Raw genomic sequence first — 20,962 nt, 5'->3', positions numbered from 1 at the left:
AATTGAATATTGCATGTATAAGCACTAATTGTTAATAAAAGGTATTATTTATATAATAGTAAATGTTATAATATTGTATGCACGTGTTCGGTTGAGCCCACCACCTCATCCGCTGGAACATTTAGTGACACCTTTAGACCAATAGTGAGTGAGTGGAGCGGAGAGGACTACACTGGTGAGGTACTGTGGGAGGAAATAAGCATGCTACTTTCCAGCCTGTGCATATCTGTGGGTGCATGCATGAACTGTGAGCGACTTGAATGAATGCGTTTGCCGGGTTGGAGGGCTTAAAAAGGGACTACAGCTCAGACACACACATCACATCTGTCCTAGCCACAGTGACACAATGACAAGCCTCGCCTTTCTACCACTTCTCCTCATAGCTATTATGGTGTCCACCACCGCAGCTCAAGGTATGTGCAATATGATAGTTTTGTGCATTTTCTTTGATGATGTATGTTGTATATGTCACAAATGATGATAAACAAGTTAGATGATGGAGATGATGATAATGATGATGATAATCAGGATGAATCTTGTGTCTCTTCTAACAGGTGGATTGTCAGATTGCTGTCGCAGAATCACAAGGACTCGAGTCCAGCGAGACATGCTCAAGAACTACCATGAACAAAAACCACCGGCATGCCCTATACATGCAGTGGTGTAAGTCTTCTAAAGTATTCCTTGTTGGATTTGTGTGTATAGTTTGGCTTAAAATGGTCTCGGGTCTTTTGATAGCAATAATGAATTGTGCATGCCACGATGCACTATACTTCGAATTAACCATAATTTTTGATATTCGACAATTCAAAGGTTTTTTTTGTTTTGTTTTTTTGGCCAATTTTTTGTTGTGGTCTTCATGGTCATTATCATATCACATATCAATTAGGCCTATACAAATAGAAAAAAAGAATAATTCATTCAAACATGAACATATCTATACATAGAAACATTTATATATGTGTATATACTTTTATATTCACATAAAATAGCTTAAAATAAATAGAAACAATACTATTTAAACCCACTTGCTGCCACTCTTAAATGCGACCCTGCCCTTAACTTCCTGACTCCTAATCCTATCCCTCCGTCTCCCATCCCTCGCTCCTCACTCCTCTCAACAATTTAAAGTTTTGAACAATTTTCTTCTTTTTAAAAATGTGTCATTAAATCTGTATTTTCTGTGTTGTGACCAACCTCTCTCTTGTCCACAGGTTCACCACAGTGAAAGACAAGCGAATCTGCTCTGACCCCCTCACGCTGTGGACAAAGACCACTATGGCCTACCTGGATGGGAAGAACTGGCATCGCCGCCATACCAAACCTTACACCACCACCAAAAGGACAATATCAGCCTCCACACAGGAACACAGCGCTCACAAATCCACTTAAACCCAACTTTTGTCCGGAACTAGAAGGCCATAGCTCCCGGCTTACTTACTCTGCCATTAGTTCTTTGAATGTTTTCACAGTCCCTGCATACATCTTACCTCACTTTTCTGAAGATATATTGATATCTATTATATATATTTGCCTTTATATATAAACGGGTAATTCATGTTTATCTGATATTTAGAATGAATGTAAATATGTAACTTACTTTTTCTTTATATCATATAATGACTGTAACACTGAATGGTATCGGTTAATAAAAACTATAATGTTATATGTAACGTGATGAGTAAGTGTCCATCATTGTGATTTTTGTGGTAGATTACTGTCTAAGTGGGTGTGAGGGGAAAAGCTGACATTCTGGAGGGGTGAGACCGTTTCTCAACCTCAAGAAGCCCCCTCTGCTCATCTTGCTCCCTCATCTCCTTCATCTAGATAGTGTAGAAGGTCCACAGCACCCACGTTCACAACAGATTCATCATGCTAACATAGCGGAGTCCATGTGATAGATAAATGTTAAAAGAAGAGGAATAACAGGCTGCTTTCATGCATCGCAAATTGATAGCGATAGCAGCAGACAGCAGCGTTACTGTCTGAAGCCTTGTGTTTACTTCTATTTGTTGTCATTTAGATTTATTAGATAGGTGTTTTATTGCTCTACAACTTCAATCTCATTATACATGCCAAGCTCCAATACACAAAGCACTCAGCCCAGCTCAATAGAAACACATGAGAATTACAAGGTCCTGTCTGACTTTTAAATACAAATTAAATTATCCACATATTCATGAATATTATTTTATGCTTGTGTGGTGTTTCCTTCTTTCTTTCTTTCTTTCTTTCTTTTCCGGCGATAGAAGATAGAAAGTATATAACAGTTTTGCCAGCTGGTGTGTCAAACGTTTGATTTCAGAACTACACTCCACCCCGATGCAACCGTGTAATTCCAAGCTCAGGAAATGTTATCAAAGCCACAAACGAAAATGCCAAACCAAAACCAAAACTCTGCATACAAAAGACTACATAAAGTTCATCATAAAGACCATGAGTGAGTCATGTAGAATACTCTCATTTGGTCATTGTCCATTCTAGTGGCAGCCATGTTCCACCTCCCCATCCTTGTGACAATGTGGAAGGTGGGCTTTGGGTAACCAGGTGGAAGCTTTCGGGGGCTTCCAGCTCGTATGTTTCCATCATGTCATCTTGCAAACACCATGCTGTGTGAAAAGAATAAAAAAAAAAAACAGTTTACTATGTGTGGGTAGAGAGCGAAAGTACAGCTCTGTCACCGCTTGCTATAACTGGGGCGGCGGAGAGCGAGATGAGTGTTTGAGGTTTATTCAACACTTGCTTGAACCACAGCGCAATGGTTTTTCCCCACCCCTTGCTTAAATAACTGGCCCACCAGCGTCGTTCCACGCAGTCACTTTAACAGAGAGTAGAATGTATTCTGTAATATAAACATACAAGTGTGATATAAGTGATACTATATTTTTGTTGCATGTATTTACCACTGACAAAGCTCTGTCTGCTTCATACCATGCATTGTTTTATCATATCAACTATCAATGTTTAATGTAATTGCAAAGGATTGTGGGTCCTCTTTAGCTTTGCCTTGTGTTGTGCTCCCATCGTCTTCAGGTGGCAGCTTTAAATGGCTGCAGTCACAGCAGTCACGGATTATTATTCATAAGTACATTGTGAGACTTGTGGTTTGGGAATACTTGTACCACATACTTTCTGTGTGTGTGTGTGTGTGTGTGTGTGTGTGTGTGTGTGTTTAGGTGTGTGTGTGTGTGCGTGTGGAGACAGTAGGAAGGTGCCAATAAATAGTTCCCATGCCCCAGTGGGTTAGTTTAAGTCTAATGTTGTGGGGAGCTAAGAGAAGTAGTGGGAGATTGCACTTTCCTCCTGATGGGTTAACCACAACACCTCCCCAGTGCTTCCAACTGACACATCGTGCACATCCGCACGCATACGCACACACACACACACACACACACACACACACACCATGTCGCAGGAGTAGAATATTGTAAAATTGCACTAACCCAAAAAATGTTGTGTTGAGTTCATGAACACACTCCCCCGGCAGAGGAAGAGGAGATTATGCTTTGGAAGAGCTTATAGTCATTTCTAGCGAAAAAACAAAAACAAATGAGTCCATATATCTGTGTTTCTGAGTTAATCATGGCCCTCAGTCCCGAAAGCGGCACCTCCTAGTATCCCATATAAGCCTTTATGAAGTGTCAGTGTTTTCTCAGAGCAGCCCTTATGTTGAAGCATGTTAAGTCAAATACTTCAAGGGCTCTTCACACTGACAGTTTCCTCTGCAGCTTTTGATATTATCACTCAGATGAATAGATATACATGTGGAAATGTTTGCTCACCTAAACAGGGTAATTCACATTTTGAAGGGGCACTTAAAGTCTTATAAGTACTGTGCAAACAATTTGGAAGTATTCTTATACATCACACAAATCTTGAAATATTGGTTGGTTGTTGTAAGACTCTTCCCTCATTCCTTTTCACCCGCAATAGAACGACTTTGACGCACTTTATAAATTCACTGTGGGCTCGCTGCAAGATGTCATTGTCACATTTTTTTTATCTTTTTATTTTTCTAAGAAGAGAGGAAACACTGCCACCAATAGTTATCTGCTGAAATTAGGCCACAAGCACACACACACATACACACACATGCACACATGCACACACAAACACACAAACACACACACACAAACAAACACAAATTGAGAGTTCAGGAAGTGGTACCTGCTGTGGCTGACTGCAGCATGTCAGTTCCAGAGATACACACTCTGAAACAGAGAGGCCAGCAGAGAGACTTTCTATAGTATCATCATCTACCTTCAAATATATTTCAGATGATATTGCCCACGTCAGGGTTATTATAGTTTTAAAATTTTCATTCGTTTTTATATTTATATAGTGTTCAATTTGCTTTCAATTTCAGTTTCACTTTAGTTTAGTTAGTTTTCAGCATAGGTTTGGTAGTTTTAGTTAAGTTTGTATTTTATGCAAATATTTTGTTTTTATTTAGTTTTCATTTAGTTTCAGTTCTAGCTTTAACCAGAGGTAGAACGTAACAAAGTACATTTACTCAAATAACCTACTTAAACTACTTAAGTACAATGTTGAGGTACTGCCACTTTACCTTTACTTTTCCCTTATATAAGACTTTATACTTTTTACTCCACTACATTTTTCTGATGGCTGTAGTTAATAGTTACTTTGCAGAGTAAGGTTTTACATGCAAAACATACGATAAGCTCAGAAAATATGTTGCTTTCTTAGAGTTTAAACAACCCAACAGTATATTGAGTAGTTAGACCTAGTGCCACCTGCAGCACCTACAACATTAAAATACGTCTTACAGGTTGATGCATCAATAATTTAACACTCTGAACGGGACCATTCTTCAAAATGAGTACTTACTGAAGTACATTTTAGTGCTAATACTTTTACTTAACCCCGGCACCCTGACTTTCCCCTTATATTCCCCCTTAAGTAGCTTCAAAATCAGAAAAAACATCTTTTCCATAGGTGTCTCATACATATCTGTATCTGCCTGTTCCAATGCTGAGTGACTGTTACCCCCAGAAGATTCCCTAGTGTTTCCTTGTGTTTCCCCTTCCCTGTGTTCCCAGTGCTCCCCTGTATGTCTCTCTCTCTCTGTCTATGTTTTGTTTGTGTGTGTATTGGCGTGGGCGTGGTCTCCCTTCCTCGTTCTCCTGGCTCCCGGCTCTGCTCATCCTGCACACAGTAGCTCACCTGCCTGCAGTATATCTACCCCGGCTCTTCAACCATTCTTCGCCAGATTGTTGTTTCAACCACAGTAGTAGTTACGCTTCAAGGCCAATCTACTATAGTTACAAATCCCATGTGTCTTTGTCTCTTCGTGTTTCCTGTGACTAACCAGCCTCTCTTATCCCAGGACCATCACCCCCCTGCCTGTCTTCCTGCTTGTCTCCCTGCCTGCCTGCCTGTAACCTCCTAGCCTCCAAACTACACCTGCCTGCCACGCTTCCCCTCATCCCACATTCACACCAAGCCCCGCTCCTCCCTTACAATAAAACCTTTTCCTTACCCACACCACCCTGTCCGTGTCCTGCGTTTTGGTCCCACCTGTGTTCATAACAGTGACATTGTGAGTGAAATATTCAAACCCAATGGCTGCACCATTACATCAAGTGGAAAAAATCTACAAGCTTAACCGCAACATGTAATAATGGTCCTGGGACCAGCAAGGTGGAAAAGTTGAGTAAAATTTTTAATGCAGGACTTTTTCTTTTAATGGTTTATTTTTCCATTATAGTATTGCTACTTTTCCTTACAAGGATTTGAGTACTTTTTCCACCACTGATTTTAACTAGAGGGTGGTATTTTTTAAAGGTTTATTGTTAGATGATTGATCAGCTGCATCCTCAGCTAACTTAAAGTTGGGACCACTTGGTTGCATGCTGCACAGGTGTTATGTAGGCTACTTGCAGACTCTACAGCAATCTGAATTCATACCATTTAGCTCAAAATAATCCCAAACAGGACTCATTTCCTCCCAACTATTTTTGATGACACTGGCACTTCCTCCGAGAACCAGAGGGGCTCATGGGGGCCAAACAACCCGGCCTGCAGGATATCACCATCTCATATAGTTAGGTTTCAGAAACAATAACCAAACACTCCTTCCTTAAAATTAATTTTACCCTGCACATAAACAAAAAGACAACAACTAAAAACATTCACATATATTTTTATTTTATTTTTTATTATTTACAGGTAGACAAGATAGTTTTAGTTCAGTTTTAGTTTCTTCCACAAAGCCTAGTTCTCGTTTTTCTTTCAGTTTACGGCAAGGTTTTTTAACACCTTGTTGTTGTCTTAGATTTAGTTTACAATAAAACCCTTGGTCCAAGTGGAAGTGATGTTTGAGATTAACTTTAGCTTCCAATAGCACGTAACCATTAGACATGAAAATATAATTGACCCCCAGGAACTAGCAGTAGTGCATATCTACTATAAAATAGCACAGATTTGACTCAGCAGTACATCTAATAGCACTTGCTTTCGGTGAGTGCATTTTTTCCTTTCCAACTTCAGTGTCTAGTGTGCCATTACTAATAAATGTTTTAGAGGACTGTGACATTCAAAGAGGTTTCTGTGGTTTTATGTGTGTGTCACAGTACAAACATCAAGATAGTGTTTTCAGAGGCATCATGGTGCATCATGCCTGTGTGTGTAACCCTTCACGTCTACGGAACCCTCTGCCTCCTCACCACTATATCAGATTAGTTAAATTTGCGATGTAGCCTACCGTGAAATCTTGACTCCAAAAGAAAAAAAGTAATACCGTTTCACTCTATAGTATCGAGGCCTACCATAGTGACTCTTAATTTGGCAATGCTCAATAATAAATAAAAAAAAAACTCTGGGAATAAATGTATCAATTTCCAAACATACTGTATGTTCCAATTGTACACAAAAACACAAATTGTAACAAAAAAATTGTAACAAAAACACAAAATGTATTTTAATATCTTTTTATTGGCTATTGACAAAAGCAAATGTCAGAGTGTAGGCTCTCTGTTACTGACATGCACACACATTTATGAGAATAGAATATGTTCACTGCATATTAAAATATGTAATATATATTGAATAGTCAAAGCAAAACTCAGTATCTTTTGTTTTGTTTTTGTTTCAGGTCTGTTGGCTCCTGAAGTGGCGAAGCAGGACAAGTCTATTTGGCAGGAGTTTGATGTCTCTGAACTGTCTTGTGCTTCCTCAAACATTTTTCCTCTGCCCCTTCCTCCCTCTCCCATTCTTTCTCCTCCCTAGCCTCTTCCTTCCATTTCGGCCTCTCTTCTGTGGTCTCTCTTTCTTTGGTCCAGTGCAATCTGTTGGTCCCTTGTTGTCACTGCTTGACTCTCCCTCTTCGTCCTGCCCCTCCTTCAACATGACTCCCCTCTCCTCATCCACCTTTCTCATGGCTTTCATGGTCCAGTTACCGCTAGGGTCGGAGCAGATCCTCTTTCCAGACTTTGTATAAAACCTGCAATTGAATTCGTAGAGGTCAGTGAGCTGTTAATGCACCAATATCAGACATGTAAGTTGTGTCTCAGTCCATGAAGTTGTGATAAATAAATTCTTAGTTAAATAATCTGATCTATTGGGAAGTACATGTGGACAAGTTAAATTAAGACTTAGAGTTAAGTGGAGACTTAAGAACTTAAGTCAAGTTCTTAAGTCGAGACACAACTGAACTCTATGCAGTGTGAAAGGGGGTGGGCACTTACACTACGGCTGTGATGGGACAGACTCCTTCAGACTGAATGCGGTAGTCCAGTATTCTGTCCACACGGACTTTGGTGTTGGACCACTGGAGGCAGCAGCTGGACACTGGTCCGTTGGCTGGACAAGACAGACACAGAGCGAGATAGAGATTTACCATTGTGTTCATCCATCACACGTTTCCCCAAAAAGCAGTTAGATGCACACGTGTGCTACTTTGACAGGCACATACTCAAACCACATGTATGCAACACTTATTCTAGAATCCAGTACATTATATAAATACTCACTTGTATGGACAGAGCTCATCCACGTAGCGAGGCAGAGGAGAGTGGATAAGACCAGGCTGAGCCTCATCTTCACAGTGACACCTTGGCTTTCTCAGACACAAAGCTCTACTACTGCAACCTGAAGAGCTCACAGAAAATGATTTTTATCCTCACTGCTTGCCTGGGTAGGTATCTATTCCAAATCAAGCCAGTCCTACTTACACAGGAGACGTTATAATCACCTGGTGCACAGGCTTCAGGCTCAGAAAAAAACTTTCTGTTTCTGTCTGTCTCTCTGATCAGTGTTGGTCTTTGGACTTATAAAACACAAGCCCTTCCGCCTCTCCCCCATCTCAACTCCACCCATAACCGTGGATGATAATTAGTCTGGCCGCACTATGGGTAGAGGAAACTATGAGTTTACCTTTCACAGGAAGTTGAGAAAAAGACCCTTCACCACAGTTCTGCCCACAACAAAAACAACAGTAGCAGCACACGGAAGTACAAGCACACATAGGTACATGCATGTACACACACACACACACACACACACACACACACACACACACACGCACACAGCCACACCACTTTCCACTCACTTTGAAAACCATAAGTTTATTCTAATTTGAGACACCAACAGTATGCAGTTGAGTAGTGGAAATATGCAATGCGTGACATACTAGCAAGGTTTGGGTAATTACTTATGAGTAATAAGTTAAAATGCATGACACATAAATCATACAGAAAAAAAATGTCCCTATCACACACATACCAGATCATCAGCATCAGGGTAAACTCAAAATAGCCTTCCTCCTGTTGTCTCACCCACACATATTGACTGGTACACAGCATTCTCACCTGATTTGTGGTACAACAATAGTTCAACAACAATTTAAACATCTGCATGATGGAAAAAAGGCTGCCCATTAGAGGTGCATTTTCATTTTCAGTTCTCCATGATAAAATGCCAGCCAATACCTTGCAGGCAGCAAACAAAGAGAGTGTGTTTTTACATTTCGGGAAAGAGGCTTGTAATAATATAAGATTTAATGTAAGAGATGATAGTTTCGGATGGAGGCAGGCCACTGTATTTTTTCATTTACAAGGCAATAGAAATACCCAGAAGAAAAGGGGGAAAGAAAGGAAGAGGGGGGATAATAATATGTGCCGTAAAAGGGAAATGGTTTGGGGACACAGAGATGGAGGACAGAGGATGAAGAAGCGGTGGAATCAGTGGGAGGTAGAGGTCCAGTCCTCAAGTCTGAACACAGCAACCACACAAGGGGAAATAACTTAAACCCAGACAAACCGATGACTAGACAATAGACTTGATTTAAAGCCAAAAGAGAGATAGAAAGAGAGGAAGTGAAAGATGGTGAGATAGATATAGAGAGAGGGTGAGGGCGATGGCTGGTGAGAGAGACAGAGAGAGAGTCATTAAGGAAGAGAGAGACAGACAGAGAGGCTGAGACAGGAAAATGAAGCACAGGTGCGAATGAGGCAGCGAGAGAATAAAGAAAAACAAAGAAATGGCAGCGAAGTAAAAGCGATGTGTTTGGGGGCCCTGGGTACTTTTCAGCCAGCATATCATTATTCCCACACAGTTCCACAATGATAGCAAGAATAAACACCTGATTGGCCCTCCACCTGGGATCAGCCTGAATGGATAGCAAATATTAGTTTCCTGCCTCTGACTCTTTCAGTCAACAACAACAAATCCCACGGCACACAAAAGCCTGTCGTCCAAAACATCCAATCATTAAAGTCAGGAAAATCTTGGCTGGCTTATGTTTTCACCAGGCAAAACGCATACAAATACACACACACACACACTCGCGAACATACAAAGGCAAACACACACATAATGACCCGCACACACACATTTCTCCACACCTAATATCCCAGCCTCATCATTATCATCCCTGTGGCAACCTGTTTATCAGTGGAGAAATGCCTCGTTGGATTATTCATTTCTTTCTTATTCATTAGCTGTTGTCCTGGGCAGCAGGCAGAGCTGCTGGTGGGCCGACAGCGTGGCTGATAGGAATTAGTCTCCTGATAAAGCGGGAGATTGGAACGAAGCGTCGCAGGAAATTACAATCAATACTGACTCTCATATCCTCATCCGATATCGATCGCAATGGGAATGAGAAGCACATTGTCAGGCCCTATACATGACCATGAGGGCATGTGTGAGGTATTTACATATGCATACATGTACAGGCACACACACACACACACACACACACACACACACACACACACACACACACACCTACACACACACACACACACACACACTACAAAGCAGCATTAATGAGAAGTTATTTGCACAGAAATGCACGTACACACACATCAACAAAGACACGGACACACACACACACACACGTTGTAAGGCTGCATTAAATGTGCTTATTGTTTTACAGAACCCTGGGGAGAGCCAAATGAAGTGAGGGCAAGACAAATCATCTGATAACACAAAGACATACATTCTTTCAACATTCTCTCTCTCTCTCTCTACATATATATATATATATATACATACATATATATATATATCTGTCTCTGTCTCGCTCTGTTCATGGCAAGCAGAAGAAAGAAGGGAACCAAACTCTTCCACCTCAAACCATAACTTTCTGAGCACGCTGCATGCATGCACATTCGCTCATGCATGATTCACTTTCATAGCACCGTGTTTTGTGTGCGCTGTGTATTGCGTCTGCTACAGTAGATATGGGGCCAGTTTAGGGCCAGACTGTGAGGGAGAGGAGAATGTTTTCCCGATACACAACCCATCACTGGACGAATCACTGGCTGGTGCACGGCTCAAGGCGAAACACACAGGCATAGACACACACACACTGTGAATGGCATGTAGCGAATGAGACCAGCAGTTGAAGAAATGTCTACTCAGACAGATATATTTGGCTCCGTCTGCTCCCTCTGTTTAATAAAGCTTCGGCTCTAGACAGATCAAGGTTTGATGTTATCCTTTATCCAATACTGGTGTATTTTATTGATGAATGTTGGAAGATAAAGGATTTTTTTTTCTTCCTTTGCACAGACTTATAATGATCAGACAGCCTGATTAACTCAGTCTCTCCCTTCCTCCCTCTTCCTCTGTGTGTGTGTGTGTCTGTGTACTGATAAGTTCATCTTGAGCAAGAAAAACAGACGGAAAGTTTGCCCACATAAAACTTGTGTAAAGGCCAGGTACGCTGTAACAAAGAGCTATGTGTCTGTGTTTGGGTCTGAAAGAGGCTGGCGCTTCAGTGTGACAGAGACAACGGCTGTCTGGGGATGGACTCTGGTAAAGAGCAGCACACTCCAGGTCATTTCAGAGCTATGAGAAGTGTTGAGATGAGCAGCGATGTTTTGATATCTAACAGTGGAGCCATACACACCGATCAATACACCGACCTTTCTCAAACTGATTGCATACACACACACACACACACACACACACACACACACACACACACACGCCTCCCAGATCAACCATCAACCAGTCTTATTGTTTTTATTCTCTTTTTTTTGCTTTGCTGTTTTATTTCACTTCAGGACTTTTCTATTGCGTTATTCTCTTTTCATTTTCTCTCTATTCTCTTTCTCTCTCTAGTATAAACACACACACACACACACACACACACACTGCTTGTGCAAGTTTATGACGAATAATTCAAATGTCTAAACGAATCCAGCCAAAGGTTGGTCATCAAGAAATGAAAGCCTCAGGCCTTTTCCCCTGGGTGGGCCTCTATAGGTGGATCTCATATCTGTCAGGTCAATACAAATCCCACTTGGAGTTGAAGAATGTCATTTGCTTTCCAATTAATATTTGAATTAACAGAGTCATTTTCAATTCATTTCCTGAAACCGGTGGAGTTGAAATGAAACTGACCTCGTGCCCCTGTATTAATCTCGTTGCTATTGACCCCTCAGCACAAAGCCTCAATTGTGGATCAACCGTCCATTTAGGAAAGCGTCAATAATCGACTTAAACCGCGGGCTATATTACCATATACATTAGCATAGACATAGCTCTCATGGCTCAGAGACGATTTGAATGTCTATGAGAGTGAACGACCCGCCCTGCGCCTCCGGTACACGGTCCAGAGCCCGCAGGAGCGCGTAAAGTCTAATCAATAAGCGCTTTAATTATAGCAGCGCTCGGCGCGCACTTCTTCACGGTTGAGAGGCGCGCAATGCCACAGCTGATCCAGGACGATCATTTCAGATGGAGTGGGTTTTTACCGCCTCAGTAACCTGTCTCTCGTTGGCCAATGCCATTCAATAGACAGCAAATTGCCCACACTCCTCTTCTTGGCTTTGGTAAAATGGGCCGATTAGTAGGGAGGTGATAGTCACTTTTTTCTATTGTGTTGCGGTTTTGTGCTGTTGGTGTCGATTGAACCTGTACTTTCTTTGGCAAGAAAGTGCTATACAATTTAGAAGGGTACTATACAAATGACAGCCAATGTGATAGCTACCATAGGAGATAAATCAATCCAAGTAAGATAAGGTCCCTATAAACTCACTGACTCCCACAGATACAAAGTTCCTATAGGAATATTATAGTGATTTTTCGTTAGGGTTGGATCACACAGTTTGTTAAAGCCTTGTTGGTTTAGCTTTCAAATAAATATTAAGGTTTCAGATGAATGATGTTGTTATGATGTCTGAAGTTGATGTAGAAGATTCACATCCCACATTATTTGGTTTGGTCATAACGTGCATCTTCATGTGTAGGCCTATTTGCTGTTCAACAACTTCAAAGTGAACTTATTCCTAACCGCATCTCCAGGCTCTAGTTCTCTAACTTTACCGAAGCAAAGCTACTTTTTCTTCTCTGTTATTTGTCTCTTTTCCATTTGGGATATTATGTCCTTAAAAGAATATTGAGCTAGCAGAGATCACTCCATTTTTCAAACTCTCTCCCCTCCCAAAGACAGAAAATCAAGACAAGCATTAAGGATTATCATCAAGAGACATTGTGGACAGAACCCAGCATACTTTCACATTCACACTTTATTTGTCCATGAAGCCAGCATCCCATTCATTTCTACAGCTGTCCCATTGACAATGTATGGGATGCTGAATGGGATGCTGAATGTGATGGCATCACAGGATACAGTCTTGGGTCTCTTGTTTGCATCCTTTGGAAATTATTTCTTCATCTAAACTGTCCAAGATCAGAGGAGTGACATGTGATTTCTGTTAGAGTGGATTTTCACTTCATCCAACTGAAAGCTACTGTATATCTGCTGCACACAAAGGATCTGCAGCTAGTTTCCTTTGTGAACCTATAATCTGGGCCACTAGATGGCGTGCTTTGCCTGCAGTGAGTGAATGGGAAGAGTGAGCATCACAGGCTCTAAGAGAGTCATCCAAATTTAGCTCAGTAGTCTAGAGTGACATGAAAAAAATACAACTGCTGCATTCCCGAGGCTAGAGCGCACATTATTCTGCCCTCCATGGCCATACAGTAAGCTGCGAGGCTAAAGAGATAAAATGTCATTGAATAATTTGCACTTCCCAATCTAGACTAGACAGAATATAAAATTTCACTAGCTTTAACATTCAAAACAGCATGTGGGAGTGATGATTTTATCCCAAGTGGCATTTCTTTTGCCAAAAACCTGGTTCAACTCTTTTCACCGGCCGATGAAGAATCCATTGATTGATTTTGTGGCTGGTCATTAGTCACTGTGGCTCCCTTTGGTGGTGGCATTTCAGATGAGGCTGTGCTTGAGAAACATTATTAGAGGAAGATCAAAGAGCCTCCTTTCAGACCACCATGCTCATTCATGACTCATTGCAGCAAGGTCTCCCTCTTCATCTCTCTCTTTATTTGTCTGCTTTGATCATACAGTCCATCCATTCAGTCCATATCTCACCCTCTTGCTCTCCCTTCCGTCTTTTAGCGAGCACACACTACAGCTTTCTGTCCATGTCATGCACATATCCCATGATTGCAACTTTCACTCCCCCAACACCCAAACACACACACACACACGCACACACACACACACACACACACACATACACACACACACACACTTTTGTCCTTCTGCTTGCAAACCTCCACCCCCCCGGAAACTTTCTCTCCTGTGTTTTACCCCCCCCATGTGTCACCCCACCATTCGTCCCCCTGTTGGGTTAAGCAGGGTCAAATCAAAGCCTTAATCCCTAAACGTCTTTGTGCGTGTGTATGTGTGTGTGTGTGTGTGTGTGTGTGTGTGTGTGTGTGTGTGTGTTAAAGCAAGGCCCCACTGTTTGAGCAAGATTATTCTAAGTTCCTGACCTCCGGGTGGTGAGAGGGGCCAGTGTTTGGAAACACAGGCCCCGTCTTTGTCTCTCATGCCCAGCGGGGGGCAACTCGGCCCGGGCCTCTCCTCTCAGTCGAGCCCCTGGACGCTCTGGGCCTGTTCTGCTGCTGCGAGTCTGCGGGATCCTGATGACTGGCTTAATAATAATATGCTGTGAACCAAATAGACAGCTGGTGGGACAGGCAAAACACTCCCTGGACACACACACACACACACACGGACACACAATAACAGGATGAGTTAGGCTTGCAAGCAAAACATTGATTCTAAGTCCCCCCACAGTGAGTCAATCTGGCCCCAATAGCCATTCAAGTGTATCTGCTTGATCTGATGTTTCCCGATAAGAGAGATTCCTCCCAGGGTGTGTGTATGTGTGTGTGCGTGTGTGTGTATGTGTGTGTGAGGGAGATATTGATCGTTGACTGACATGGCACTATAGATCCAAGGCAGCTGCTAAGAGTTTAAATGAGGCCTAGCGTATCATTAAATCTCTATGATAATGTCAAAGGAGACTCCGGTAAAGCTTTTCACTTTTCTTTTTTTTTTATCCTCCAGACGAAAGCAGAGTGCCTCAGTTGTTTTCTGACTGCTAGACTCTCCTACAGTAAATATGCATCCACACAAGGGTTGGAGGTTGGACTGCTGGAGGTGGGGAAGCCCAGCTCAAACTGAGGTCTATCAGATCGATCGCCCCCTGTCTGATGCGGGTGCAGCGGCCCCGGCCCCGGCCCCGGGCCTAGTCCTGGCCCCGGGTGCAGGAGTTCAGTTCCCTCTGGCTGCCCCATCAGTTCCTCCACTCAAAGTGCAGCGCACATAAAGGCTCTGTTCCAGATAAAGTCAAGACAAGCATTAAGTCTTTCCTCAGTGATGATGGCTCTGTACTGGCGAGCAGCGTCTTTCCTGGCATGGAATCAATCCGGTCTTCTTTCAAATCATTGTGTTGTTTCTTATGTTTTTGTTTTCCCAAGCACTTATCTTTTGAATGTTTCCCAATTTTTACCTCCTTTTGACACAGTTTACCATTTAGTGTTTTATTCCCTTTTTGTAAAGCACTTTGTGAAACGTCTTTTTAGATACACTACCCGTCAAAAGTTTGGACACACCACTTTTTTCCTTATTTTTACTATTTTTCACATTTTAGAATAATAGTAAAGACATCAAACTATGAAATAACACAAATGGAATTATGCAGTGACCAAAAAAGTGTTAAACAAATCAAACTATCTTATATTTTAGATTCTTTAAAGTGGCCTCCTTTTGCCTTGATGGAAAGGCAAAGGCTTTGGAAAGAAATTCATATATAGATTAACTTCACTATTTATATTTGTCTAAGAACAAATTTCAAGCATTTAAGCATAGGCCTTTAGATCAAAATGACTTTAAGAGAATGAAAAACATAGTACATTCAATCAGGTTTGTCCAAACATTTGACTGGTAATGTAAGTATATAAATAAAAGTCACAGTTAGGATTAGAATCATTAGCCGCATGTTTATCACAATTATTATCATCATCATCATTATTATACGCCTGCTAGCATAAGAATTCTGAGTCATTCCTTCCCATGATCCATCTCATAAGAGAGTGGTGTCTTTCAGGTTGACAGGAGGAAGTGGTTCTCCATTGGCTTGACGAGCATGACCAATAAGGTTAGCTGTATGCCGGGGCCTTCCTAATGGCCAGATATGATTCCACGTGAGCGTTTATGGGAGCCTCTGAAACGATGTCTGAGATTGCATTTTCACTGCCGTCATAAAGGCAGGAGGTCCAGATGATGAATCCAAATTGATACAGCATGTTAGTGGTGATATGCATCGACCTCACTCTCTCTCGATTGTATGCGACTGTAGTAATGCCAGAGAAAATATCCAACACCAGCACAGTGCCACCATCACTGACAGGAAAGTCTTTATGCTTCTGTTTCCATTCACTCTGACCATACTGGGAACATTTTTTACATATATTCATATGGAGGGATTTGTGCACATACACACACACACACACACACACACACACACACAGATGGCGGAGGTGCTGTGGTTATGAGTGGCGTTACCACAGGTAATGTGATCACGGCGCAGACAGAATGATGTGTTTATATCATCAAGGGGGAGACGGGATGCAGAGAGGAGTGGGAGGGAGGGGAGGGGAGAGGAGAGGAGCGAAGGGGAGGGGAGGACAAATGCGATGTTAAAGAGAGGTGGAAGAATGGATGAAAGGGCTAAAGGGGAAGGATGAGGGAAAGCGAGGGGTGGGTGGAGAGGGAGAGGGCATAAAAGGAATGGAGGAATGTATACAGCAGAGCAAGGGATAATGAGAGAGAATGAAGACGGATGATAAACGATGAGGAAGAGAAAAGAAGGCAGAGGGGAGAGGTGGGGGAGGAGGGTGTCTGCCTGTCAATCAGATTATGAACCAATCATTTGACGGAGAATCGCTTTGACCTGAAACCTGGCGGATCACATTCACTCCTACACACATACACACATTTGCAGATGCACTCAGTATCACTTGCACTCGGTTGCATGGAGATAAATGTGTCTAGCTTGCCTCCAGTCTAGTGTTAAGTGCACGTATTAGGGTGTATCAGCATTCATGTATGTACTGTGTGTGGCTGCACGCGCGTGTGTGTGTGTGTGAGTGTAAGTAAGTGAATGAGTGAGTGATGGATGGATGATAATGCGCATTTACCCTCTCTCACAAGGGCTTTAGTGTTTAGATGTCTAGCCTGTGTGGTGGCTCACACACCCACACACACACATACACGATTGTGCTTGATAAGCCTGCTTTCCCCTTACTCATTGCATTACCATTCATAAATCTCTTCCCTTCTCTCCTTCCTTTTTCTGTTTACCTTTCACTCCTCTGCATTTATCTTCCTCGATATCCCTTATCTTGGACCTTTCTCTCTCTCTCTCTCTCTCTCTCTCTCTCTCTCCTTCTCTCTCTATCTCTCTGTCTCTCAGTAATGGGACTAATTTGTTTAGCACACAAAGAGTGTCTGTCCATTAGTGCAGGCCTGTCCATGCCAAGAGAGATGGTGACAAATCACACATACATGTGTATTTGTTGTGTGTGTGCACCTCCACCATCTGTGTGTGTGTGTGTGTGTGTGTGTGTGTGTGTGCGTGTGCGTGCATGTGTGTGTGTGTGTGTGTGTGTGTGTGTGTGTGTGTGTGTGTAATGGTAATGATCTCTGTGCTCATGTATCCTTTGCTGTCTCAGTCTATACTTTCCAGGACACACTGATGTGATGGGGGCAAATGAATTGGGAATCCACACTGAAGTCATTTCCTTACAAGGTGTCTGTCTGACATCTCAAAGACACCATGTGGCTAAGTAATGCTACTCCAGAATCTAAACCAGCAGATATTTTTAATGATCTTTTTGTCTTAAACCTGAAGCTTCTTTCCTAGTAGCTGCCATTCATTCTCTGTAGCCAACATTATCTATAAGCCTCAGGTATTTACTTCATGTTTTGCTTCCTGGTGCGAACTTCATACCGTCTCTTAGCCTATTTCCTACAGTGGCCTTGGCCTAGTGTGCATGTTATTTTATTTTTAGTGCATTGTATGAAAGCTTAGACAGTTCACTCAACATGAACATCTCTCTCCCTAAGATAGAGGCTGGAATTCAGATACAGAATCCAGCCCCTTGTATAATTTTATCAAGAGGAAAAACCAGAAGCTTCATTGACTGCGTTTACATGGACTTGAGTATCCCGGTTATGATTGGGTTTTTGAAGTATCCTGTTTTTGTGTTTGCGCGTGTAAACATCATATCCCGATTTCAGAAACCTGGATAAGCCCTTATCCCGGTTTTGAGAAACCTGATTATGCTAGCTGGAGTACTCCGAAAGAAACCGGGATACTGTTGCCTGTATAGCCTACATCTTATCCCGGTTTCTGACCGCTGCCGACTACCTGCGCAGGCGCGGCTTCAGCCAAGAGACGTTACACAAACAATGGCGGCAATGAGAGCGTCTCACTTCTGGAGCGATGAGGAAACAGAGTTTTGTCTTTCGGTGAAGAAAGAATTAAATATACTTGGCAGTTTAGATGGGAGAAAGCATCGAAATGCTGACCTATTCAAGTCTGTAGTATGCAGACTACAGGACGCCGGTTTCCCAACACGTACAGTGGAGTAAGTCAGGTCACGGTGGAAAATACTAAAGAAACATTACTACGTGGCCAAACATCAAAACAAAAGAAATGGCTCTGATCCAGCAACTTTCAAATATGACAAAATTTTGGACGAGATGCTTGGTCAGCGTTCGCTGGCCACTACAGAAGACGGTGGTGTTATATGGATGCTATATCAGATTAACAATTTCAAAATTGCCGGTTTGTGTTGTAAACATCACAGGCGCCTGCGCAAATATCATGCAGTAATCAGTAACCGGGATACTAGTATTTATCATGTATATGGGTATATGAATAACCATATTTTTCTGTGTTCCATGTAAACGCCATATCCCGAATATGATCAAAACCGGGATAAGCCTGATAACCGGGATACTCAAGGCCATGTAAACACAGTCACTGAGAATGAGTCGGACTGTGTATAGGCCTACTCCCAAGTATTCATTTTAGTAGACTATTAACAACATATGAACCATCTCCCTAGCCAAATGATATCATTAAACAACTTTTTGGAGAAATTCCAATTAGGTTTTAAAGCTCTAAATGACAGGAACAGCCCCTCTTAACCGTGAAACCACTATTACAATATTATCCTGTGTGTGTTCATAGACTGGCTGTAGGGTAGTTCCTGGATTTCTGTCTCAATGACATCACCCAGAGAGCCGAAACTCTGTTCTCTTTAGCTTGGAGGAACTGTTGTTCTTGTTTACAAATCGAAACTCCTCCAGTTCATGGGAATATTGTCTGTTTGAAGTGGGATCTTCCCTCCACTCTTTTACCCATGTAACTGCATGCAGTTTTGAGCGCTTGTGGACCTAGGATTAACTGTAGCTGAGGCATCAGCAAATGCGGATCCTAATGAGAGCAGAGGCCTGATGACAGAATTTCTGTGTGATCCATATGTATGACTGTGATGCCTAAATCCCTATTCATATCCTCCTTGATCTCAGCCAGCCTATTGATATAAGGCTCTGAGCAAGCAGCAAATGATTGAGTTCTGAGCCGGGCATTTCTCCCTCCTCTCTCTGCCAACTGACTGTCACTGTCTGGGCGAACTCCAATTCGTCACGATGACTCCGTCCTTCTTTTCATCCATCCATCCCTCTCTCTTTTAATGCCTTTGATATGATGTGACATTGGCTGCAGCGAATGCGTAAATGTCCCAACTGGCTCCCATTTATATCTGTTAGATTTGTGATAAGTACGAGAATCTGGCGAGGGAGATAGAGATGGATAGCTGGCATTTGCTTATTTAAAGGAAATCATTTTTGCAAATCACCTTGTTTTGCTCCTAGATGCTGTTTCGCGTTGTTGCTCACCTTATTTCCCCACTGGTGAATCTGCATGTTTTCTCATCATTAGCTAATCCCCGGGTCAGTTCCTGAGGGAACGTGATACAGGAAGGCAAGGTCAGTTTTCATTGATTGTTAAATCATTCCTCCGTTTGAGAAGGACACGATTCAGATGGTAAGACACTGCTCTTCCCCAGCAGACTTACGGTAAATATCCTTCCTCTGGGCTCAGCTATATGCCAGACAACACTCACTTTGCCTAAGAGTCAGCATTTAGTCTGTGTGTGTGTGTGTGTGTGTGTGTGTGTGTGTGTGTGTGTGTGTGTGTGTGTATGTGCGTGTTTGTGTGTGTATCCCCCATATTTGGTCTCTAGCAACCAAAGAAAAGCAGGTGCACACATAAAGCCCAGATGAGAAGAAGACACTTGGACGAGTCTGAATATCCTGTTCTCTCTCGCTCTCCCCTATCTGTCTCTCTGTCTGTCTGTTTGCTTCGCTGTCTGTAGCGCTGGCGTCAGTCTCAAGGAGATCCTCCTTTTCTTCCCCTCTCTCTTTTTGTGGGTAGAGCTGGCAGAGACTGGCAGATTTTCCCTCCCTGAATAGCAGACTGTCTCGCTCTATCTCTCTCTCCCTCGTCCATCTCTTCCTCCCTCTATCTCTCTAGTTGAATAGCTGTCTGGACTGAGCTAAAGAGGTTGTTTTTGGGGCGGATGGGAGGGGGGGGCAGAGACCTGAAGAACTGTTACCCTTGACAGAGTGAGTCAGACACGGGCTTGTCTCATTAGGGAAGGGCCTGAAGAGGCTAAGGCATACTCTACTGGCATGTTGGAGATATTCAGTGGGCAGTATCATCTATGAACGCATAATTTTTAGCATGTGTGGCCACAGCGGGGAATCGAAACCCCAGTCCTGGCAGTGTTAGTGCCACGCTCACATCTTGGAAATGAATATGCAAGCTGGGGGGTTTGAAAGTATAGGTCTATAGGTTTAGGGAGATTGGTTGTGTTTTTGCAGATGGGGGGCCTAGGAGACTGGAGGGTGGATGGGGGGGGGGATGCTTGAGGGGCTGTAGGCCTGCGTATGCCACTGAGGCAGGGAGGCAGACGGGGGCAGGGAGGGCTTTGTGCGCTAGCCCTTTCCCACACTCCCTTTCACCTTTTGTTGTATGGCAGCAACCAGGGCTCTCTGACATGACGAATCGCTCTGTCTGCCTAACTGAGACTGTGGCGG

The 20,962-nt window shown here is 42.6% G+C and overlaps 2 protein-coding genes across 2 annotated transcripts; one reads left to right on the top strand and one right to left on the bottom strand.

The window, feature by feature from the left end:
• The first annotated feature begins 216 nt into the window (after positions 1 to 216).
• On the top strand, positions 217 to 1,641 carry LOC139644951 (C-C motif chemokine 2-like). Its single transcript, XM_071520497.1, has 3 exons — positions 217 to 413; positions 555 to 663; positions 1,215 to 1,641. Exons 1-3 carry the CDS (start codon positions 347 to 349, stop codon positions 1,390 to 1,392), a joined length of 354 nt encoding a protein of 117 aa, XP_071376598.1. The 5' UTR covers positions 217 to 346; the 3' UTR covers positions 1,393 to 1,641.
• A 5,293-nt stretch (positions 1,642 to 6,934) lies between these two features.
• Positions 6,935 to 8,275, bottom strand: LOC139644938 (eotaxin-like). The gene is made up of 3 exons (XM_071520475.1): positions 7,992 to 8,275; positions 7,707 to 7,821; positions 6,935 to 7,462 (listed from the first exon to the last, which is right to left on the bottom strand). Exons 1-3 carry the CDS (start codon positions 8,056 to 8,058, stop codon positions 7,195 to 7,197), a joined length of 450 nt encoding a protein of 149 aa, XP_071376576.1. The 5' UTR covers positions 8,059 to 8,275; the 3' UTR covers positions 6,935 to 7,194.
• Positions 8,276 to 20,962: the final 12,687 nt, after the last annotated feature.

The sequence above is a fragment of the Centroberyx affinis genome, unplaced genomic scaffold, assembly GCF_046629955.1.
Source record: "Centroberyx affinis isolate AG114_WGS23_722 - 3 ecotype Tasmania unplaced genomic scaffold, CSIRO-AGI_Caff_v1 ptg000804l_1, whole genome shotgun sequence".
Taxonomy (NCBI): domain Eukaryota; kingdom Metazoa; phylum Chordata; class Actinopteri; order Beryciformes; family Berycidae; genus Centroberyx; species Centroberyx affinis.
Note: the sequence above shows the minus strand (reverse complement) of the source record. Positions and strands in the feature narration are given on the sequence as shown.